This window comes from Dipteris shenzhenensis, chromosome 20 (assembly GCF_047967505.1).
Source record: "Dipteris shenzhenensis isolate YYH24624 ecotype China chromosome 20, Dip_SZ_1.0, whole genome shotgun sequence".
In the NCBI taxonomy this organism is placed as follows: Eukaryota; Viridiplantae; Streptophyta; class Polypodiopsida; order Gleicheniales; family Dipteridaceae; genus Dipteris; species Dipteris shenzhenensis.
In genome coordinates this window covers 36,420,102-36,445,058 of record NC_141615.1, presented here as the reverse complement: position 1 = coordinate 36,445,058, position 24,957 = coordinate 36,420,102, and the positions used below count along the sequence as shown (strand labels likewise).

The following is a 24,957-nucleotide window of genomic DNA, read 5'->3' as shown; positions in this document are numbered from 1 at the left end:
TCTACCATGTCACTACTCTAGCACATTGGATAGGCAACGTCTGGGGAAACTTATAGCCCCATGTGCCATGAGCTCCTCCTACAAGGCCATCACCCTGTCCGGTTACTGCCGCCTTGGCTAGTCTCTACCTTGGGCAATCTCTACCAAGCGGCACATAAGAATTGGGAGACTTCATGGTCTTTGTCAAGGGCAGCCACCCAATCCAACGGTGGAATGTTGGGCTAGAATCAGGAGAACCCATATGCATTTTTCTCTGATGAACTTTAGGATCTTTCAGTGTCGGGGATTGTTGAGCTTATACGAACTGTGATACAGGGTCCTATGGCAAGGCAACCAAGAGCAACATTTGTCATGTTTATCACAAATGCACAATGGGATGCCTTGTTTGCTAGTTTGAAATATGCATTCAGGGGTGTTATTGGAAAGGTGTTGCTAGTATGGTATTGCGGCATGAGCATAGTTATCATGGTGACCAAATCTTGCAACCCATGATGGTTGCATTTATGCATAGGGGTGATGGTCTACCATTTGAAGTTACCCAAAAGACTCTTTGGCTCTTTTTCCAAGAGAGAAACATTAAAAATAATATTATCTTCTCTTGATTATCGACGTCCAAAGAATCCTTCCTTGATAGAAGAGATGGTAGAAGCATATCGGATCAAAGGTTAGAATGTGGCGCAGTATGGAATGGGGTTAGCTGCAAAGACTATATTACGAAAATGAATCGATGTGATTATCATTGATGCCCTCCATCAGATTGAGTTCTTTGTAAGTAGATGTACTACTAGGTCATGAGGAGCTTGCATCTGACACCTCGCAGACTCATCCATGTTGTGATGTACTACCAGGAAGTGATGAGCCTATACATGAAAGCTCCCAGACTGGTCTAGAGTAGCATGTTAGTCAGATCTTTGTAATGAAGCCCCCGAGATGGCTACCCAGGTCGCTACTGTACTATCTACTATCTCAAGAAGTGAAACTTGACAAAATATCTCAGGCCCTCTTGGATGTAAACTATAGTGCCCCAGAATCAAAAGAGGAAGTTGAACGTCTAAGGCAAGAGGAGCTTGAGAAATGTCAAGAAGGAAAGAGTGCAAACTAGAGTATCTTTCCTATATGTAAATGCTATTTTAAAATAAAGAAATCTTTTTTGCTTTTTCGATATGTGTGTGAATATTTTTTAAATAGTTTGTTTTAATGATGTATATGAATATTTAATTTATTTTAATACTTAAATAATGACATCAAGACCAAGATGGTGTTCATGTTTAAAATTTTGTTTTGGTGTTTTTAAATATATTTTGAATAATTTGTTTTTGGTAATTTTATTTTATTTTAATATTTCAATGGTGAATATTTTAGCTTAATTCCTTTGGTTTAATATTTTAATAGATGGTGCATATTTTAACATGATGATTGGTTTAATAGTTTGTTAAGCGTTCGCTTAATTATTTTCTTTTAATGGTCTAATTCTCATGTGTATAAGGATCAAAATTACTCTATGCAAGTGGGGGTGTGTAAAGGGTTGGCTTAATTGTTTTGTTTTAATATTTTAATAGTGAATGTCAATAGCAAGAAGGTGTATATGTACACAAATCTCTCAAAGAGAGATCTTATCTTCTCATGTGTCTAAGATCAAAATTACTCTATACAAGAGATATTACAATATTTGTTTGAAATATATGGAAAAAAAACCATGAGACTATGATATTCAAAAGTTTTGGACTTGTACTTAGTCCAGTTCTAGAATTTGACTTTAGACAAGTCCAAAAATTCTGAATACAGTGTTTTAGAAGTTGATGGTTTTTCATACACTGTATCTAGTGTGAGTCCTTTGTTGTCTTTTGTTCAAGAACGTTGAAAGCCACTGATGCTCCCAAACACGATCGTATCCTTTCTAGTGCCTTTCTATCAAGAATCTCCCAGTCGTCGGCTGACATACTCGCAGGCTTCTTTGCGATCCCACCTAATGGCAAGAAAAGATCCTTCTAGTACAAATAATCCTCAATCTACATCTTCCAATGCTGGTAGTTCTTGTCATTGCACTTCTCGATTTTTAACTTGTCTTCTTTCGTCATTGCTCCCAATTGAGCTAGGAAGCTCCTTCCTAACGAGTCAACAAACTTTGCTCAAACAAACGCTCGTATATCAAATGTTAGCAGCAATGCAATAATAGAGCAACAATGCGAGAAGCAGAACGCATAAAATACACAATACAAAAAGCTCACAGAATGGAAGAGACAAGAAACACCGATATACCTAGCTCGCCCAATGTGAGCTAGGTCGACGAAGAAACAACTAGTCTTGCTTCTTTCTTATCAAGCAAGTGACAAGATACAAGATACAAGTAGCATATCCACCGCTCTCCTACCATATGAGCCACATCCTTATCTTACGATTTCGACCACACAACTCATGCACCAATTTGTAGGTATTTTTGGCTTCGAGGGCATTGTCCTCGAACCCCCGCCAAGGGGGGAGTAAGGTTGCCGGCCCCCCTTGGAACCCCCCGGCGACAATACTAGGAGGGGCATTGCCCCCCCTTCATGGGATGGGTGTAAACATGCATGGGTCTAAAGCATGGCCAAAAAAAAAAACTGGAAAAGATCAAGCTCCGCATACAACAATAAGGATCCTGAATGTGTATGCACCTAGCATCGTCTACATTTTTGGAGATAGTTGACAGAGTGTCTTCTAGATGTTGACTCTTGGATTGTTAGAGGTAACTAGAGTTTGTAGTGGACAAGTAGGGAGGTGTTTCTTTCTCTGAGATGCCTATAGTGGAGAGGAGTGTATGAGAGTAGTTTATCTTCACGATTAGTGGCAAAGACCCGTGGAGAGAGGCAAGGTTCACCAAGATCCCCGATAGTCTCTTCTTTTCTTTCAAACAAGCTTTATGTCAGCGCACCTCGACATGATGGTTTGCTGGAGCACATTGACAGGCTTTACGTTGGGAACTAAGCGCAGCATGGGGGGGCTCCACGAGCATTTTCGCAGGTACTATGACGTCAGATCACTCTCCTATTGTACTTTACCTAGAGCAACTTTGTTGTGGACTCCCCCAAAAGGGGGTTCACATCCTCGATGGTCTGCTTCAAGAGGAGGAGATGTAATAGGTACTAGCTGAGATTTAGCAACAACCAAAGGGTGGGCCTTTTGGGTGGTAGATGCGATACAAAGGTGCAACGAGGAGCTACAGTCCTAGGTCCTCAAAAATGAAGACATGCTTTGTAGGAGCGGGAGACAGCATTGAGCATCCATAGAGAGACTCAGAGAGCAAGATCTAGACTCTCAGTGGCTCAATGATTGGTAGGAGAGTGAGAGGATTGACCTTCATGCCACAAAGGTCCAGTGAGCCCAGTTCTCATACTATTCCTCCAAAGCTAGATGGGTTCAACAAGAAGACATGACGATCAGACTGTTCTTCCAGACCATTGGGCCGCATTCAGTTGGGACGCAGCTTCAACGGTTGAGAGATGCGCAGGGGCAGATGCACATAGACCATCAAGAGATTCTTGAGATGACAGCATACCAGTTGTTCCAGTTCATGAGAAGTCTCCGTCGATTCTTGTAGCCTGTGAGGTTCCTACAGTAGTCCTATTGAGCTTGAGCATGCAATTGGAGGTATCGTTCACGAATGAGGAGCTTTGAAAGGCCTGAGGAGCTTTGAAAGAACCAAGGAGTCCCCCTCAATTCTTGCAGCCCGCGAGGTTCCTACAGTAGTCCTGCCAAGCTTGAGCATGCAATTAGAGGTACCGTGCACGAATGAGGAGCTTTGAAAGGCCCTCAAGTCCCTCCCACCTTAGAAGTGCCCTGGGGAGGATGGCTTGTTGACCCAAGCCTTCTTTCGGAGCTCTTGGGAGTTTCTCACCTCACTACAACTACCTTGAAAACGAGATCTTCAGCTCAGGCTCACTTCCTTGGTCATTGACTCGGGGCTACATTTGCTTAATCCCAAAGGGTGGGGATAGGTCAAACTTTCACTACTGGAGACTGATCACCTTACTAGATACCACATACAAGATCTTAGCCAAGGTCTTGAGCTAGCAGTTGAGAACCCATCCTCCTGACTTCATTCACAACATGCAAGTGTAGCATCTTGGTCAACATCTTCACCTTTTGGGAGGCGGCGAATTGGACTCAAGAGGAGTCACAGCCTCTACCTATCCTTCTCCTAGATCTTGTGGGGCTTAAGATAGGGTGGAATGGTCCTTCTTGGAAGGAACTATGCATAGATGGATGAGAGGGGTATCAACTCTATTGCACGGAGTTCTAGCCAAATTCTTATTAGTGGCCACATGGGGTAGGCCTTTTCTCTTTCCCATTCAATACAACAAGGTTGCCCCCTCGCCTCCTTTCTCATTCCTTTTAAAGCTGAGATACTAGGTTATTTTTTGTGTCGACAAGCTGCAAGCCTTATCGGGATGAGACTTCCAATTGTGTGGAGGAGGAGATGTTAGATTCGAAGTTAACAGATGACACGGAAAAAAAGGGATATCAACCACCACATCTTCTATCGAAGTATATAAGTTCAATTTCATTTTCATGTATAAAGTGCTATGCCCCTCAATGTGCTTTGTTGTGACTTATAATGAGTTATACGCACCTCAAGGTGCTTTGTTGTGACTTATAATGAGTTCCTCATTCATCAAATTACATCCCTCTAGTGATGATATTACGTGCATCATGGTTTCAAATCATGTAGGCCTCTTTGGCAAAAGCCTCAAACTACGAGCACAAAACCACAGAGAGAAGAAGAGAAAGCTACTACCATCCTCAGGCGGACACACCCACCTGACAGCTCTCACTCCCTATGGGACACACAGGAGACAAACATAATTCTAATAGGATCCACTTGTATGGCTTCTTGCTTTGAAAAAAAGCCAAGTTCTTCCGGAAGGCACCTAGGGCATCCACATGTAACTCTATCCTGCCATCTTCAGTGTCCCTGTACTCTTCAGACCTCAATCCTAGAATTGCCTTAAAAAACGCCTCCTTTATGCATGTGGTGTCAGCCTTGTTCTAAAAAATGACAATGTGAGCAACCAATGATGGAGTCACAAAGACTTTTGTCCCTTTGGCTCATCGGACCATTTCTCAATGTCAAACATTAAATTGTTCCATCTAAATCTGCATACTTGATCTTGGGAATTCTCAAAGTTGTCACCAAGAAACTTTCTTCTCGTGTTGTTACCACACTTGCCATTGTTTGTGAATCCTTTAACTCCTGGTTGCACGATGATGACTCCTTGTGATCAGCCGCCTTCTTTCTGCAGCCCCCTCACATAATGTTCAAGCTTGTCACAATAGAACATTTCTTCTTTTCTTCCTTCATTCTCCCAAAGTGTCATCCTCATCATCAAATTTGTCTTCTTTCTTCTTGTTGGGCTTGCCGGCCAGGCTTGCCCTTTCTGGTGTCCTACTCTTGCCTTGTGCAATGAAGGCTTTGTCTTGCCACTAAGCCCCCCACTCTTCGTAACGTTGGTTACAAAGGTTTGAAGCTCTTGGGCCACATGTTGAGCATGAGCATAAAAAACGAACCAGGTCTACCTTATGAACAACTACTTCGAGTTGGTCTCTTAACACTTTTACTTTTGTATGCATGGTATCTCGCTCCTGTTATGCTCTAGCCGAGATAGCATGACCTCGGAAAGATCGGTGGGCATTTTCTCTTAGATGACCAACTTTTGTAATAGTTAATGTGCATAATTGAAATGGTCAAGAGAAGTAACTGCCAAGGTCCTAGGTGAGGGTGAAATGGCATTGACTAGGTAGTTCTGAGTGCTAAGGCCTAGGTGCACCTAAATGTGCAATAATGCCAAGGGGCAAGTGGTTTTAAATGTGCCCCAAGAGAGGGGTAAAAAGGTGCACCAAGTGGAGAGGCTAAAATGATGACATTTGGCAAGGAGAACTATCTAGGGAAATGAGGGTCTCGTGGATAAGCATGAGAAAAACAAAGGAAAGAACTAAGATACATGAGATCTACGAGAGTTAGGTTGGGAGGAAAAGACATATGCCATCGCCCGTGACCTGTGTCAAAAAAAAAAAAAAAAAACTTTAGAGTTTCCTTCAATAGTGATAGAGTCTTTATCAGTTGGTATCAGAGTTCATGTAGTGAGCGACGATTCTGGAAGATTGACAGCGCAGTCTGAGACGGATTAAGCCGTGAATTGAATTGGGACCAGGTGGACGGGCTTCTTCGAGTGATGTTCTGCTGCACGGTTGGCGTAGGTGACGCACTGATCGTAACGAGCCTCCGCAACGAAGGGTTGACGTGGTCCGTGTTGGATGGTGCTCCCGTAAGGTGGTTTGACGAATAGTATAGCAGAGGGTGTCGACGATTCGTGGCTGGAGTTAGGGGTCACATAAGGTAGCGGCTGGTAACAGGCGGAGAAAATATCTGAGGCTGTTATCGACGGGCTCCACAAAGATCATCTGGCTCTCATGGGCTGTGCGGAAGGCGATTCCAAATTGAGCGCAGAGGTGACGCAAGAATGTAAGTGACGGGAGCAGGTGGACGGACATCTCCGGTTAAAATTATGCGATGTCCTTGAATTTGGAGTGGAAGATTCGTGCATAGTCCTTCGACATTGGTACTTGGTGGCTGGCCAGAAAAATACGAAGCCATGGGAAGGTGATGGCCTGGGTGCTACAGCAGATGTGACTCGGACTGTCCGTGACAGGAGTGGTGGAAAATTGCGAGTAAGCATCGGGCGTCTTAGATATTAGGTGGTGAAACAGAATGAAGGACTTACACACAGGGAAAAATCGGGAAGCCCGTGCCCATTTAATCTGCGAGGAAAATTCCAGGGAGCTTTCCTTCCCTCTTCAAGGAAATTTTCTCTTTCTCTATACGAATTTTGGGCGGGTGTTGATTTGGTTTCTATAGCAGAGATTGTCACCTAACTTCCTGCATTTATAAATTAAAAAAGAAAGAAAGAAAGAAAGAGAAGGAGAGCTGAAAAGAAAAAACCCTTTTCCATTGTGAAACTATGGAGGCAGAAGGGCAGAATTCTAGGGTGAATCCTAGTGAGTCTAGAGCACAATCTGCACAACAAATGTCACATCATGCAGCACCTACTTTGATCAGTAGGATTTTGATATTAGAAGATGCTTTACAGCAGATTATGAACCAGCAGCTTCAAGTGAATGCTGGTCAGAATGAGATTAGGGAGATGGTACAAGCCTTGTCGGCTAGACCGTCTAGAATTGATAAGGGTAAAGCTCCAGCAGAGCCAGAGCCCAGTATACATTCATTAGAGCGCGCAAGGGTCAAAGTGCCTAATATCGCTAATTATAGGCCGGAGAAGTATGCTGGTCGGATGACCGAGCACAGCTCTGATGTGATCGAGGTTTGGTTACACAAGTGGGAAGAAGCCTTCGCCATTTGTGAAATTAGATCTAATCTAAAGAAAATCCGTGAGGCCACACACTTGTTTATTGAGGCAGTGGATAGATGGTGGATAAAGCAACAGAAGGATCAAGTTGCTCCTACCACCTGGGAAGGGTTTAAAGCTGAATTTAAGAAACACTTTCTCCCACCTGATGAAGAGTCCCGAGCTTGGGATGCTTATAGAAATCTTCGTCAGAGGAGTCTGTCGGTGGCAGAGTACACCGACAAATTCAGGGAATGTGTCATGAATATAACAAACCCTCTCCCTATGTCGGTTCAGTTAAAAGACTATATCTATGGACTGAACGACAAGATCAAAATGGAAGTTCAGGCTAAGTATGTGACTACATTAGATGAATCTATTGCAGTAGCCCTGAATTATGAGGATGCCAGAGGCACAGATCTGGTGGATTTGTGCAGGCAGGGACTCAATATGAGTACCCAAAAAAAGGGGGAGTTCAGAGGAAATGGATTTCGAAGACAAGTGTCTTGCAGCCAAGTGGCCAAACCAAGCAGGTGAAGCCGGTTGAGGGACCAGTAAAAACAAGTACCACCGTTGGGGTGAAAAGGAAAATAACTCCAATGGCAGCCCGTGCTTGGTCAAAGTCCTCGTTGACCCCTGAACAAAAAGAGAAAGCTAGAAAAGAAGGATTGTGCTTCGGCTGCCTTCAGCGACATCAGTGGAAGGATTGTCCACTGAATAAAGACCGTCGCACGGGTAATATGATAATATCTGAATGCGACGTGGAAATGCAGGAGAGTCCCACTGTGGAACATATGCAGATGCAATTGGCGGGACCTTCTCTGAGGTTAGTACCTTGTTTGTTATGTGTATCTATTGCTAAGTTAGAGACGAGTGCACCTGATAACATCCTATCTAAGCCCCCAGCAACGGGGTATACGGCCTTTAATGATACAGAGTTAATTAAAATGAAAGGGCAAGTGGCCAGTCATGATGTCATTGTGTTGTTTGACTCGGCGTCAACTCACAATGTGATTAACTCCAAGCTCGTGAAGAGGCTGAAATTAAAAACAAGCCCATCTGACTATGCGTATACAATCAGAATGGCAGATGGAAGTTTAACTGAAGTATGGGACCAAAGGGTTACCCAGTTGGAGCTTCGGATTCAGGACTATGCTGAGAAGCTTGATTTTGAAATGACCAAGCTTGCTCATGCAGATATAGCCCTGAGTATGGCATGGCATTCTAGAAAGAATCCAGCCATTGATTGAAAAAAGCACGTATATCAATTCAAGATGAATGATGTGCTTTATGTCTTGAGAGGTGAAAAAGATATACCTCAGGGACCGTTGGTTTCCATGATGGAAATCAGAAAAGCTCAAGTAGAGTTTTTATTCCTTCGCACAGCATCGGTAGAGCCGGTTGATGATTCTTCGACTAGCACTGATGTTACGCAAAGTGGTGAGATGGCCAAGCTGGCTAATCTTATAATAGAGTAGTTCTCTGAATGTTTTAGGGATGAACTACCTTATGGGTTATCTCCAGAGCGGAAAGTTCAGCATAAGATTGAGCTGATCCCGAGGGCGAAACCTGTAAATAGACCTCCCTATAGAATGAGTTTTGCTGAAGAGGCGGAGGTGCGTAGACAACTGGAAGAATACCTCAAGTTGGGACAGATTCAACCAAGTTTCTCACCTTTTGCTTTGCCAGTGATATTAAAGAAGAAAAAGGATGATACATTTCGCCTCTGTATAGATTACAGAGCATTGAATAATATCACTGTTAAGCACAGGTATCCGATGGCTCGGATTGATGATTTGCTAGATGCATTACATGGAGCCGTGATTTTTAGCAAGATAGATCTTAAGTGTGGCTACCATCAAGTGGCTACCATCAAATCCGGATTAGAGCCGAGGATGTGCATAAAACTGCTTTCAGAAGCAGGTTTGGTCATTATGAGTTTTTGGTAATGCCCTTCGGACTTACCAATGCTCCAGCGACCTTCGTCATGCTTATGAACGATTTACTACGTCCGTATATCGGAAAGTTCGTAGTACATTTTATTGACGATATCCTGATATTCAGTAAAAGTGTTACTGAGCATCGTGAACACTTAAGAATAGTGTTTAGTACTTTGAGGAAAGCCAGTCTTTATGTAAATAAAAAGAAAACTATACTGTGTATGGTTAGGCTTGAATATTTAGGGTTCATAATTACTCCACATGAGGTAGAAATGGATCCGAAGAAAGTGGCTGCGATACTAACTTGGCCAATCCCTCAGACTCTGACCGCGTTGCGATCATTCTTGGGATTTGTCCAGTTTTATAGAAGGCATATCAAAGGATATTCCGGAATAGTATCGCCATTGACTGATCTGACCTCAGATAAAGTACCTTTTATTTGGGGACAGAATCAACAAGAAAGTTTTAATACCATAAAACAAGCTGTGGTCACAGGACCGGTGTTAAAAATAGTTGATCCCCAGAAACCGTTGTTTCTAGAAACCGATGCAAGTGGCATTGCGGTAGGAGCAGTTCTCCTTCAAGAGGGAAGGCCAGTAGCCTTTGAAAGCAAGAAGTTTTCTCCCTCTCAAAGGAATTAGCCAACTCATGAATTGGAGTTGTATGCTGTTATCCATGCTTTGAAAACATGGAGGCATTATTTGTATGGTTCAGAGTTTTATGTGGATGTGGATCATGATACTCTGAAACATTTTTGTAAACAGCCTGACTTGAGGGGCCGCCAAGCTAGGTGGGCAGAGCTCATGCAGGAGTTTAATCTAACGATTCGGTACCGAAGAGAAAAAGACAATAAGGTTGCTGATGCGTTGTCTCGCATTATGCACAACCTGAGTTTCACGGTATTAGAGAGTGCTCTAATGACTGAGATAAGAGAAACCCAAAAAGTGGACGAGTTTGTCCAGAGCTTGTGGCCTAAAGCTCATGTGTTAAAACCCGGGGAAAATGAAAAGGATGATCTGGCATCCAGAAAAGGCCAAACTTATGCAAGATATACCATAAGGGATGGTATGCTAGTTAGAAATGGCAAGGTTGTAGTACCTAGTCAGAATGATCTCAGGCAGAGAGTCATTCGACAATGCCATGATAGCCCGTGTGCGGGACATCCAGGTGTCGAGAAGACATATGATCTCGTGAAGCCGGACTTTTACAGCCCTTGGAAGTACCACTAAGTAAGTGGGAGAGCATTTCCATGGACTTTATTGTAGGGCTGCCTACAACACAAGGAGGGTATGATTCTATCCTTGTGGTGGTTGATCGTCTAACCAAGATGGCTCACTTCATTCCGACTAGAGAGTCTGTTAGTGCCCTGCAAGTGGCGGATTTGTTCATTAGACATATATTTCGTCTGCATGGATTGCCTAGATCCATAGTGTCAGACAGAGATGTCAGATTTACCGGTCATTTTTGGACAGCGGTATTTGAGACACTAAGAACTGAGTTGGGAATGAGTAGTGGGGATCATCCTGAGACGGATGGTCAGACGGAGAGAGTCAACCAGACTTTAGAGGATATGCTGAGGGCATATGTGTCATTGAGGCAACATACGTGGGACAAGTGGTTGCCATTGTTGGAGTTTGCCTACAATGATAGGAAACATTCCTCTACCGGGTTCAGTCCGTTTGAATTGAACTATGGTTATAGACCAGCAAATCCAACTATAGTTGGAGTGCCTCAGAAAGTGCCTAGTGCTGCGAACTTTGTAGTTCAGATGCGAGAGATGCTAGCACTTGCGAGAGCTAATATCCGCCAGGCTATGGATAGAGCCAAGGTGTATGCGGATGAAAATCGGTCTATAAGAATATTTAAGGAAGGAGAAAAAATTTTTCTCGGAGTTCCTTCGCACTCGAAGTCATTGACTTCAGGAGAGTGTGCTAAGTTATCACCTCGATACTGTGGGCCGTGGTTAATTCTAAAGAGAATAGGCAGTGTAGCCTATAAATTAGAATTGCCACAGGGGTGTAAGGTGCGGTTTTTCATGTTTCGCGCTTAAAGAAATTTTTGCAGACAGGTGACTCACTAATCGAAGGTGTGGTTTTGTTTCAGGAGATAGAGGATATTGCAAGGCGCAAGCCAACAAGAATCCTGGACCGAGGAACAATGCAAATACAAAATCGGAAGATACCCACGGTGTTGGTTGCATGGCATGGTCAGCCTCTATCAGAAGCTACCTGGGAGTCCGTATACCAGTTACGGAGAGTGTTCCCAGATTTTATCATCGAGGACGCTGATGCTTGAAGAGGGAAGGAATGTTATGCTCTAGCCGAGATAGCATGACCTCGGAAAGATCGGTGGGCATTTTCTCTTAGATGACCAACTTTTGTAATAGTTAATGTGTGTAATTGAAATGGTCAAGAGAAGTAACTGCCAAGGTCCTAGGTGAGGGTGAAATGGCATTGACTAGGTAGTTCTGAGTGCTAAGGCCTAGGTGCACCTAAATGTGCAATAATGCCAAGGGGCAAGTGGTTTTAAATGTGCCCCAAGAGAGGGGTAAAAAGGTGCACCAAGTGGAGAGGCTAAAATGATGACATTTGGCAAGGAGAACTATCTAGGGAAATGAGGGTCTTGTGGATAAGCATGAGAAAAACAAAGGAAAGAATTAAGATACATGAGATCTACGAGAGTTAGGCTGGGAGGAAAAGACATATGCCATCGCCCGTGACCTGTGTCAAAAAAAAAAAAAAAAAAAAAAAACTTTAGAGTTTCCTTCAGTAGTGATAGAGTCTTTATCAGCTCCTCTTAACTCATGTGAATAGTTGATTCTGGAGGTTGAGGATCCTTGAAGTACTGTTTGTTCCATTGGATGTCCCATGTTTCCTTTGAAGTATCTGCCAATTGAATGCGTGGAATCACTCCGTCTGCAATCATCCCGATGATCATTGATAGGGCTTTGGTATCCTTTTATTCCCACTCTTGTACCTCATCTGGATCAGCTAGTTTACCCCTTCTGATGTATCCACTTCGTCTTCGAGTTTGAATTCCTCTCCCATTGTCACCATCCACAACTTCCTTCCTTGCCACGGCTCCGTAGCTTCACATTCCAGAAAGAGTAGTTATCCCCATCCAGCTTGCCCGCTTCTCCAAAGTTTGGAATCAGCACACGTGTTAACCATAGGACTGAAGTTCCTAGAACCGTCTCAATGCCAATGATGCAACTGATGCAAATACTAGCAATCCCTCACTAAGGAACACATGTCTGAATCTTGTTCACCTCCCTTCTCACAAAGGTACTTGTCCTTCAAACATAGGAGATGACTTCAATTCCCAAAAGCCTGAACTAAGGCCTCTTTCCAAAGGTTCTCACCTCCAAGCTCTGTGCACCTGTGAATTTTGCTCTGAAACCATGTTAGAAAACAAAAACGAAGATTGCTTTTGCTGTCCTTCAAATGCAGGAGATGACTTCGATTTCCACAAGCCTGAACTGAGATCTCTTTCCAAAGGTTCTCACCTCCAAGCTCTACAGACTTTTGAATCTTTCTCAAGACTGTGATACGATGTTACAAACAGAGACAGAGGTTGCTTGCTGTGGCCAAAACTCCTGTTGCAGAAGAATGTACAGAAACGTAGCTCAGGAAACACACAATGCTAAATCAAATCTCGCTCCTTTCCGTTGTGCACACAGATGTAGATACAGGTACAAACACAGATCTTAAACAATGCACAGTGGAGTAGAACAACAAAACATGTATTGTAGATTGCTCCAATGATGGACAAAACATAATACAAAAGGTGTCTCACTGTGTCACAAAGCTAGCAGATAAGGTACTGTGTAGATGTAGGCCCCTGGCACCTCCATAACTGTCTTCTACGTCCTCTGGCATCTTCAACCCTCAACTCAACCGGTGTGCTCTAAAAAAAGCTTCAGTGGGCTGCTTGGATGCCACTCTATCAAACCTCCTTGCTGTTATGGAATGCAGCCAATTGTGAGGCTCACTAAATGGTCTTTGCAAGGGCCCCAATGGGGCCCTATAAAAGGGCTAGAGCCCTGCCAATCTAGCTGATCAGATCTACAGACTGGGTTGGTAACAGTTGACCAGTCTGCAATATGGCATACTCTAGCTGGCCTGACTGACTGCCCTAATTCCCGAGTGCATACTGCAGTCTAGTGACCCGACAGCATACTGCAGTTTAGTGACTTGCATGGCCACGCAGGAGGCACCTATTGGCCCGCCTTCTCCTGCACTGCCAGACTGTGCCCGTCTGCTACGGACACACATCTGCCCCTTGCTCTGCCGGCTTGCTGTCTGCAGGCTCTGCTGTCTGTTCAAAGCCCTGACCAAAGCCCTTCACCTCCCCTCATTTCAGCCTCTGCCAGGCCCTAAACCAGACTCAGAAACAGCCCTATTTGCTAACCTGCACAGCAGCCTTTGATGCTGCCTTACAGTCAGCCTTAGGGACTGTCTACGCTGCCCACTTCGCAACCTATCACCTGTCACACTTAGCTCAGCATACATGTCATCAAAGGAAGAGAGAGCCTTTCACTTGCAGTAAATACATGCATCTTTTTCTTAGTTTTCATCCAGCTCTTCCAAGGATGCATCCAAGCATTCTCATGTGCTCACATCTTTTGTATTCTTAGTGCATCCTCCCACATGTGATTTGCTGCATAGATATTTGACATCAACACGAAACCGGAAGCATTTGTAGTTTCAGATTCCAAAAGACCAATAAAAGTTCGTCTTCCGAGCTCCACATTGTTGTATTTTGCACAAGATGCTAGCAAAGTCACCCACACCACAAAATCAGGCTTAAATGGCATTTTGAGGAGGAGCTCTTCTGCCTCATTCAAGTTTCCTGCACGACCAAGAAGGTCAACCATGCAGACATAGTGCTGAACTTTTGGTGTAATACCATATTCTTCCTCCATCAATTTTAAGTAGCCATAACCTTCAGTGACTAGGCCTGCATGACTACATGCAGAAAGAAGACATACAAAAGTCACATCTACAGGCTTAATGCCTGCTTGCTGCATGCTCTCAAGATATTCTTGTACTTTCCTCCAATGCCCATGACTTGCATATCCATCAATCATAACATTCCAGGCAATCACATCTTTGACAGGGTACAAGTCGAACACCTTGCATGCATCTTCTAGGTCGCCACATTTAGCATACATGTCAAGTAGTGCGGTTCCAACAAGCAGATCTGACTGAAGCCCCCACTTCATGATGTCAGAGTGTATTACTTTGCCTTGCTCTAGGGCTGCAATGCTTGCACACGCTTTGAGAAGGAAAACAAATGTAAACTTGTCAGGCTCTGTGCCCTCCTGTTGCAATTTCTGAAACATGTCAAGGGCTTCCTGGCCATGCCCATACTGAACATGTCCTGAAATCATTGCATTCCATGACGTGATGTCTCGTCCAATCAAATTATCGAAGACAATTTCTGCATCCACTAGACTGTTGCATTTGACATACATATCTAGCAATGCGTTTCCCACAGATAAAACTAGCTCTAGCCCTCGCTTTGTGATCGTGGAATGAATTAGCTTGCCCCAATCCAGGGATGCTATACTCCCACATGCTCTCAGTATGCCCATATATGTCACCTCATTTGGCTCTATGCCCTCCTGTATCATTTTGCCAAACAAGTGAAGCGCTTCTTCACCCTGGTTATGGTCAGAATATCCTGTAATAATGGCAGACCATGAGACCACATCTTGAGTAACCAGCTTATCGAACACCTCCCATGCATCTTCTGGGCTCCCACATTTGGCATACATGTCAACTAAAAGGTTTCCAATAAAAACGTGCGACTCATTCCCGTATTCCATGATGCTAGCATGGATAAGCTTGCCCTGATCTAATGCTGCTATGCTGCCACATGCTTTAAGGATGGACAAATGTGTGACCTCATTTGGCTCAATGCCCTCATGTTGCATTTTGTCAAACAAATCGAAAGCTTCTTCACCATGGCCATGCTCAGAATATCCATCAATCAGTGTAGTCCATAACACCACATCTCGTACATGCAATTTATCAAACACCTTCCTTGCATCATCTATGCTATTGCATTTGGCATACATGTCAATCAAGATGCTCCCTATAAAGATATCTGAATCAAGTCCCCGTTCTATACTCTCAGCATGTATTAACTTGCCCTGATCAAGGGCTGGTATGCTAGCACAGGCTCTGAGGACACATGCAAAAATAACTTCATTTGGTTCGATGCCCTCCTGACACATTTCTAGGAATAACAGGAGAGCTTCCTCAGCAGGTCCTAATTCCGTGTAACCTGAAATAATTGCAGACCATGATACTATATTTCGTACTAATAGCGTGTCGAAAACCTTGCGAGAATCTTCCAAGCTCCCACATTTGGCGTACATGTCAACCAACGTACTTCCGACAAATAGATCCGACTGAAGGCCTCTTTTAACAACAAAAGCGTGAATCAGCTTGCCCTGGTTTAGGTCAGGTATCTTCGCACAGACTTTCAGGGTAGCTGTACATGTGACTCTGTTTGGTTCTAGACCATTCAATTGCATTGTACCAAATGACTGTAGTGCTTCCTTACTCTGCCCATGCTGGACATAGCCTGAGATCATTGCATTCCAAGACACCAAGTCTTGTCTTGGTAAGCCCTGAAACACTTTGCATGCATCCCTTAGACTGCCACATTTGGCATACATGTCAACGAGGGCATTTCCCGCAAATATATCCCCATCAAGCCCTTCCTTCATGATGTCAGCATGAATCCATTTTCCCTGATCTATGGATCCCATGCCAGCACATGCATTGAGCACAGCAACAACTGTGTAGGAGCTTGGCTTCACACTTGACATTTGCATATGTCCATAAAGTGTGAGAGCCTGATCATTTTGACCATGTTGAAGATGTGCAGTAATGATCGCAGTCCAAGTATATACATTTTGTTTCTGTAGACTGTTAAACACTTGCGATGCTTCAATCAAGCTCCCACAAGTAGCAAACATGCGGATGAGCTGGCTTCCCACTGCGGTATTCCACCAGAAATTGTTTTCAATGATCAGGTAATGAGCTTGCCTACCTGACACCAGATCCTTTTTTTTAATGCATTCTTGCAGAACAGAGACCAAGGTATCCACGCGAGCACGCAATCCTTGCTTAACCATATATACGGCAGCTAAGTGGAACTCCCCTAACCGTCCCTCCTCACATTACTGCACAAGTCTTTGAAAGCCCAAGAAAAGTTCATATCAACCCACCTGCGTTCTTCTTGATGAGGAGCTTAGAACATGGTATAGTAAACACGTGAAGCAAGACAATAGAAGCAATGAGATTTAGAGCACAAAAAAGAGTAAACACTTCATTGCTTACATCATACAGATTTTGACACCCAGTATAGAAATATCAATGCACTTACACAACTTTATCAGGGAAGATAGCTTTTCAAAAGGCACAACAAAGAAGTAAAATCTTAAGGTTCCAAAAGCACAGACACAAGACCCCAATGTAGGGACAATTAGCATCTAACAAGTCAAACCTGATTATTTCATGTCTAATCCTCATGAACATCATAATGTAAGGATTACAGAAGAGACCGAGACCGCAGGATAGAGATATGACGGTTTGTGTGCAAGGCTTGTGCATGTGAACGGTTTGAAAGACAGGAAATCTCGAATGCTTTCTAACAAGAAATTATAAACACAAAAGACGCATCCACCCAGCACAGAAACACAGAGAGAGAGAGAGAGAGAGAGAGAGAGAGAGAGAGAGATGACGACGACTTCTTTGTCTCCCGAGAGAAACGCAGTCTATGGGAACCAAAATAATACTACAATATTCCCTCCCGCAGAGAGATGAAGAGTTCTACGTATACCTTCTGGTCAAAAGGCCAGGCGCGTCTTGGGGCTTTTACACTACAAGTTGAAAATTTACAAAACTGAAAGTGCATTGCCTATTTCTTCCATGTTCTCCAATCCTCTATGTTCCAGCTGGGTCCAGTGGCTCTTAAAGAAAAAAAAGTTTAACGCAGGTGGGTTTTGGACCTTAGTGTGTCGTTGATCTTCAATGGTTGAAAACGTCTAAAAGCAAGGGTGCCAGTAAAACACACAAGGGTTATGTCTGTTTTCTGCAAATCTCACTCGCCCTGGCCCATGGGGAGCAGGAGGTGGTGAAGCCAAATGTACTCTTAAACTTACGTAGTATGACTTTGTAGGGACGGAAGGAGCAATTTTTGCCTCATGCAAAATCTTGCACTACAACTATCCCTTGAGGGCAGGGGTTCAGCACATTCTGAAATCGTTTATCGTATGTGTTTGTCTCACGAGTGTTCACACAAATCAGAACACTTGCTTTTCTTGAGAATTTGCAGATTTTTGGCTTGCCCTTGGTTAGCCTTAGCAACTATTCCAAATTTGCAAAGCTAAAAATCCTGATTATTTCTATTTGTTGGGGTGAGAATTTCCTATTGGTAAACTCGTATATATGACTTTGGTACAAAGGAGATTGGTCCAAGTATGCTCCTTGTAAGAGGCTTTAATGCATGCATTTAGTGACTTAGTCCTCTCTCTCTCTCTCTCTCTCTCTCTCTCTCTCTCTCTCTCTCAATGAAATTCATCTTGTTGACTTTTGGACCATTTGCATTTACTACTCTTTGTACACTCTTTCCTTTTCATGCCTCCAATTTTATGCTCTCTCTTAAGCATTTCACTCACCACACGTAGGCCTAATGAATGATAGATGTATATCATTCACCTTGTTTAGCTAACATAAACTAAATTGCCTAAAATTTTCTAGATTTTACAAGATATTTTTTATAGGTGAAAATGGGAATGTTCATTATATGCAGTTCACAAGTTTTCTATGAACATTGATGACAAAGTCGTCAATGGGCCTTGCCTCATCCATCTGCAATAAAATAACTACTATAACGACAAACATGCAAAACTCTATTCAATGCAATCTTGTTCACTAGATGTATGAGATAAGAGTAGCGTGTGCGTGCACACACACGTGGACATGCACATACACATGTGGGTGCACATACACATACACATTTGCATATACGAAAACACACACACACACACACACACACACGTGTATGCACGCATACAAAAACACACCCATGCACATTCTCTCTCTCTCTCTCTCTCTCTCTCTCATCCATGCACACATGGACATGCACACACATGTGGGTGCACATACACATATGCATACATCAAAATAACACACACATCCATTTGTATACACACATACAAAAACACACCCATGCACATTCTCTCTCTCTCTCTCTCTCTCTCTCTCTCTCTCTCTCTCTCTCTCTCGCTCACACACACACACACACACACACACATCCCCTTGGAGATCATGGTGTCCTCCAGTTGATGGTTGGGTGATGATGTGTATGCTTGAACACTATGATAAGAAAGTAGATAGCGAGGTGGAAGGAATCCCATGGAGGGGATTTAATGAATGACTGCTCATAAAATTCAATACGTGCAATAACCCAATAAGTAATTGAGTGACTGCTCGAATTAGAAGTTATCTAATTTATATATCTGATGGGCATATGATATGTGTATAAAGATGAAGACTTTACAACCCCAAGGTTGTATACCCATTGGATACAATAGTGACTATGAGAGGGGCTTGGACCACACCCACGAGGAAATGGCAGGAATGGACTTTCAATACTAGGGGAGTACACAAACTCCCGTCAAGAGAAGGAATCCCCCATCATCGAGAATGTTTACAAGCCTAAGAGAATAGGGGACTCTGAGCTCTCCTAAGCACCATACTCTCCTGGCAACTACAGGGTGGAATAATGGAGACACTTCAACTCTCAGGCATGTACCATTGGCTCACAATGCAGCTGCGTAGAGAAGGCAAACGAAAGACACTCAAAAGGAGTAGCGACCAGCCCTCGAGTACACGGGCAACTACAATGTTCAGGTAAGCAACTTTAGTAAAAAAACTCCACTCTATATTGCTGATCTAGATTGATTGAAGACAGTTCTCTCTGGCAAACAGAGTTATAGTGAGACAAAACAGTTTGTCTGAGACAAAGTGCCAAGAAAAGATAGACGGAGCCCCAGCTCTCTCATACCGCTACTCTGAGAAATGATGCTCTTGGACCCATGGGTTTTACAATGCACCTTTACTCTCCAGGATCCTTAGGGGCAGATAATACCCATACTTCTCTGAATTGCGAGAGCTTCACGTAAGTCCCCATATACTCTACTGTGATGACTAGGGATGGAATACTTTGGAAAAGCTCAAGTATCTCTTTCTATAGGTGAGCATCATGCTTGGAACGACCATGATTATGCCTATGTACGATGTATATTGATATCGTACGTGAGCTTAGAAGATAATAGAAGCCTCTAGAGCACAAATGGGTAAGTGCCTCCAACTGTGTTTCACAAGAGATGGCCTCTAATGATTACCACACTTTCTAGAACTATTTGGAGTGCATCGCACATCCCTCACCAAGGTTTTCGTGCCGGTTGATATGCTATGCTTTCTAGTATCTTGAAACTACGTTATACTAGAAACTGAGAGGTCATGGCAGACTTAGGATAGATGAGTGCAGGAGAACCACAACTAGCTACTATTTTCTAGCTCCTATGAGCACCACTGCAGCTCGCTTGTATGGGTTGCAGTTGCTTATACCTCAGGTACTCCGTGATACTCTCTCATCTTGTCCAAGAGCATATGTGTGGACCTCATTGATGGATGGAATGTGAGATGCACGATGCATTCCTCGTGTTTGTGCCACTGTCTCATGAGCACGTAACTCATGAGGAAAATCTACAACTATAGTATAAAGGACAACCATGTCTATGTGAAGCAGAATTGTAGCTACTGGCTCTCAACCTATTGGAGTAGCGTGAGGAATCCTCGGACCTATTGGCTTACCTGACATCCATGTGGCAGCTCTCGAGCACCACTGCACTATTTCAAGCTCAAATAGATTGTCTAAGGATCACCATGCGGCTATTCCAACATTTGGTTTATCATCTAGCTAGGTGTTTTGACTTTGGATATATCCGCATTCATCATTCTATATGTTAGAAAAATAGTGGATATGGAGCGAGCTCGAAAGTCCGAATGCCAAAGTTTATCCACGAGAACTCACGATTACTACGTTTACTTTATATGAACAGAACTTTAGTAGCTGCAAGGCTAGAAAATACATCGGTATGCACAGCCGAATTTATTTTTTGGGGACAAGTTAGCAAGTAGATTGTTCTACGATCCATTAATTTTCATTCTACTTGATGGTTAATACTCAAAAAGCAAACTACTATACTCACTTGGTGCAAATTGACAACTACAACCTAGGCCGGGGCTCTCTCGCCTCCTTGCACCAATGCACTAGTAATTAGTGATTTTCTAACATTTAGAACTCATGAGGTACATCCGGGGTATTTCTTGTGTAAGCTCAGATCTACCTCTATGCTTTATTGGACAACAATTGTGAGACAAGGATGGAGCTACATCCCACCTTACTAGTCTAGTGGACGCATTAGTAGAATGCACTCACTATTATCCGATACTTTGACCCCATGGGAGGGGTTAGCTTTTGGAAAATGCTACTACTATATGGTGGCCCTTGGACTAGTATGACCTTTTGATTTTATTATATATGCTATTTTAACTACCCATTGAATAGATGGATAAAAAGGAGTTCTTTGTGCATTTGGATGTTGGATCCCCCCTAGGGAATCATGACTAGTATTATAACGAATCCCTTGATTAAAAAATATGTTTCTAACATTTGAAGTCCAGCCTTTTTTGGAATTTATATTACTTCATTATTGTTATGAGACTGGGGATTAAAATAAGAAAAATCTATTGATTCCAAGTTCAAGATAGTTTTCTTAGAAGTCATTAGATAATTGAGATCATAAGAACTTCTGCTAGGTGGCATGGCTCTTATCATGAGTACCATAATAGTATCATGAGATCTTTTGACCCTCTCAGGAACTTTACCTCACTTTGATGTGTACTTAGATTTAATTGTAATGTTGAGAAATGGAAAATCCAAACACGAGAAATGGAAACTCCCAACAGGAGATCAAGGGAAGTTATACGTACATCGAGGTTGTACTTGGATCTTGTAACCTTGGACAATCCCTTAGACTTGGTTGAAACACCCAATTTTGTGATTCATTGGAGAATTTCGGGTATTACCTGGATTACTCTAGCATTTGATAAGCATTTCTTTACTTGGAATCATCTACCATTTTATAAACACTTCTGTAATGTTATAAATGCCAACTGCTTCAAGGATGCCAAGATTTTATTAATGCTAATCTTCATTGAGTGATAGGGATAACAATTGTGTGTCAGCATTGATGCCTGGCTACCACTTCAAAAATGGATTGTCCTAACTTTCATTTTTGTTGTGATGGTGCCAGGTGAGTCATCATACCTCTCCATCAGATTTGCATAAGAAAATCTAAGGCATGAAGACACGGTGTTGGCAACTTCGAGGAGCACTCTACAACAGATTTTCTCCAAGTACTGCTAAATGAGATTGAACCCTCTATTGGAGACTAGTCATCAGTATCGTTGTACTTTTTGCAATATACTGACATAAATGTGAGTGTAATAATTGACTCCCACTTTGACACCTTGTTAAAAGGAATGGTATGATATGGATTATTCTCACTTATGTGGTATTGAGAGGTTGGTTATTAATGGACTACTCTCACAAGGTGTTTGAAAAGGGCAATGGTAGATGTTTGCAATTGGTTTACTTTGACATTGGAAACTGGTCCAGAAGTATAGTTGGAAAGATGTTTGATATGACGAACCCACACTAGTGTATCCATTGTAAGATAATAAAAATCTTACGACTAATGGCTATACTTGGATTGACTTGTTTTGGCCGATTGAAGTTTCAGGCTTGATTGTGGCACGAGGACTATGGGACCAACCCCTTCCCTAAGTTGGGACTGATACCCTTGATCAACTGGTCGAGCGTCTTTCACTTGATACACTCTATGAATGTCCCCGTCCTACTGGTCTAAGGACTATTCCATAACTATGAAAACTTGGTCACCCTCCACTGACTAGTTGGAGAGGACTGATACTTTTATTTACTTTTTACTTACAGATCTGAATCCACTACATAGGGTAATCGATAGTAAATTTCCCCTGGAAGAAATCACTATAATACTTATTTTTTATTCTATTTAGGGTAGTACTCTGACCCAATCCATTGTGACGGGCAGCGGACTATAGCCCTCACTTGGATTGTGTGTCAGACCTGCAGGAATGCGGTCTGTGGGAAACACACACACACACACACACATGCACATGCGTGCGCACACACACATACACACACATACATCCCCTTGGAGATCATGGTGTTCTCCAGCTGAGGTGGAAGGAATCCCATGGAGGGGATTTAATGAATGACTGCTCATAAAATTCTTGATTGAGTGATAGGGATAACAACTGTGTGCCGGCATTGAAGCCTAGATAACACTTCAAATGCATTGTGCTAACTTTCATTTTTGTTGTGATGGTGCCAGGTGAGGCAGCATACCTCTCCATCAAATTTGCATTAGAAAATCTAAGGCATGAAGACATGGTGTTGGCAACTTCCAGGAGCACTCTACAATGGATTTTCTCCAAGTACTAGTAAATGAGATTGCGTCTATAGGAGACTAGTCATTAGTATCATTGTACTTTTTGCAATATATTGACATAAATGTGAGTGTAATAATTGACTCCCACTTTGACACCTTGTTAAGAGGAATGGTATGATATGGATTATTCTCACTTAGGTGGTATTGAGAGGTTGGTTATTAAACGGACTACTCTCACTAGGTGTTTGAGAAGGGCAATAGTAGATGTTTGCAATTGGTTTACTTTGACATTGAAAACTGGTCCGATAGTATAGTAGGATGGATGTTTTTTGGTTTTCTGCTCCTGCGAACTCCCTCCCCTCCTCCGATCCCGTCTACCCCTCCCTCGCGTTGCGCGGCCCTCCCCCCACCTCCTCCCTCATCGTCGCCTCCCGCGCGGCCTTCCGCCTGCCTCTCCTCCCCCTCTGCCCGGTCGCTTTGCTCCTCCCCTCTCCACGCTCTGCTCGCCCCTGCTTCCCCGCTCCGCTCCTCCCCTCTCCGCCCGTCGCTCCCCCCACGCTCTGCTCCTCCCCTCTCCTCTCTGCTCCTCCCCTCTCCGCACTCAGCTCCCCCACCTGCCTCCCCCCCCTCGTGTTGTGCTACCACCCCCCGCCCCCTCCTGCCCCCTGCTACAGTGCTACGTTGCCCCCCCTCCCCTCCCTTCCTCACCTTTCCTCCCCACCCCTCGTGCGGCGCTGCCACACCTCCCCATTCCCCTTCCTCTCACCCTCTCTGTGCTGCGCTGTCCCCCCCCTTTCTTTCTCCTCCTCCTTCCTCCGCCATCCGCCCCTTCGTCACCACCTCTCTCCCCCCCCACTTCCCCGTACCTCTCCATCCCTCCTTCTTCCCTCCCTCGCCTCAATCCCCCATCCTCGCCTCTTCCGTTTACTTCTCTTTCCCCTGATTTGGATCGTTCACAGTTAGTCAGTGCGGTATGGCGGCCACGTGCCGGAACCGGTGCCCCAGATGGAACCCCCCTCCATCAGCCTATCGCATAACACTGACAGAGCAAGCACCAGGTCTCCTTGGTGAAGCAGGCTGCCATGGACTTCTCCCAGACATCTGTTTATGGGAGAGTCATTGGCTACTCCCCCTCACGAGCAGACATCAGGGACTGGTTGCAGTCCACCCTCTACCTTGAGGACAATCACATCGAGGAGGTTGCACTCATGGGACGTGGCATCTTCTAGCTCAAGCTCTCCTCAGCACAGGCTACGATCGATATGGTCAGGCGATCCCCTACTTCTCTGGGTGGGAAGATCATCCTCATGGTCCCATGGTATAGGGGTTTCAGCGTAGTGGACTTCGATGCCCGCTTTCGCATTCCTCGCCATCCAGTTACCCTCATCTTCCCAGGTCTTGCAACCGAGTTTCGCCCGATCATCAAGGACCTGGGGGCGCACTTTGGCTGGCCTATGCAGGACACCTACATTGATGCGGTGGCAGCCCAAGGGGTGCCACGTGTCAAAGTGGCAGTCCTCGATCTGCAGAGCATCCCCTCGGAGTTCGAGATCGAGACGGACATAGGTGTGGTGATGCAGCACATTCTGGTCACTGGTCGCCCAAATCAGTGTCTGAGATGCCATGGCTTTGAGCACCAGGCGCATTCCTGCCCTCGCTTCACGGATACAGAACCTCTGAAGGCCCCCATTCAGGCAACTCAGGATCCCCCCCACCAGTCAGCGACACCCCCTCCCGAAGGGGAAGGCTGGACAGAGGTCAAAAGAAAACGGAAGGGAAACAAAGCAGGACCCAAAAAGCCTTCCCATCTATAGCAAGAACCCCCCCCTATGGTCACTACTCATCAGCATCTCGATAAGGGGAAGGAGAAGGGAAAGGAGAAGATCAGCCAGCCTCCCCCTCATCCTTCACCCCGCCCTCCTTCCCCTCCCCCCTCCTCCTCGGTCCCCCGACCCCCACCCCCTCCAGGACCCCCCCTAGCACTGGTGGTTTCCGCTCCACTCTCTTCCTCGAGCATGATCCAGAGGGAACCCCCCCTCTACCTGAGCCACCTGTAGCC

General features: G+C 44.1%; 1 protein-coding gene across 4 annotated transcripts; it reads right to left on the bottom strand.

The window, feature by feature from the left end:
* Window positions 1-4,584: 4,584 nt before the first annotated feature.
* Window positions 4,585-17,571, bottom strand: LOC147889595 (pentatricopeptide repeat-containing protein At3g09040, mitochondrial-like). Of its 4 annotated transcripts, none has more exons than XM_087391875.1 (5): window positions 17,343-17,571; window positions 13,112-16,524; window positions 12,822-12,911; window positions 12,118-12,708; window positions 4,585-5,624 (listed from the first exon to the last, which is right to left on the bottom strand). In XM_087391875.1, exon 2 carries the CDS (start codon window positions 16,464-16,466, stop codon window positions 13,932-13,934), a length of 2,535 nt encoding a protein of 844 aa, XP_087248001.1. In that variant the 5' UTR covers window positions 16,467-16,524; window positions 17,343-17,571; the 3' UTR covers window positions 4,585-5,624; window positions 12,118-12,708; window positions 12,822-12,911; window positions 13,112-13,931. The 4 variants fall into 4 exon arrangements, with proteins under 4 accessions (XP_087248001.1, XP_087248002.1, XP_087247999.1 ...); XM_087391876.1 differs by having other exon boundaries at window positions 12,118-12,694; XM_087391873.1 differs by having other exon boundaries at window positions 12,822-16,524.
* Between the last annotated feature and the right edge of the window lie 7,386 nt (window positions 17,572-24,957).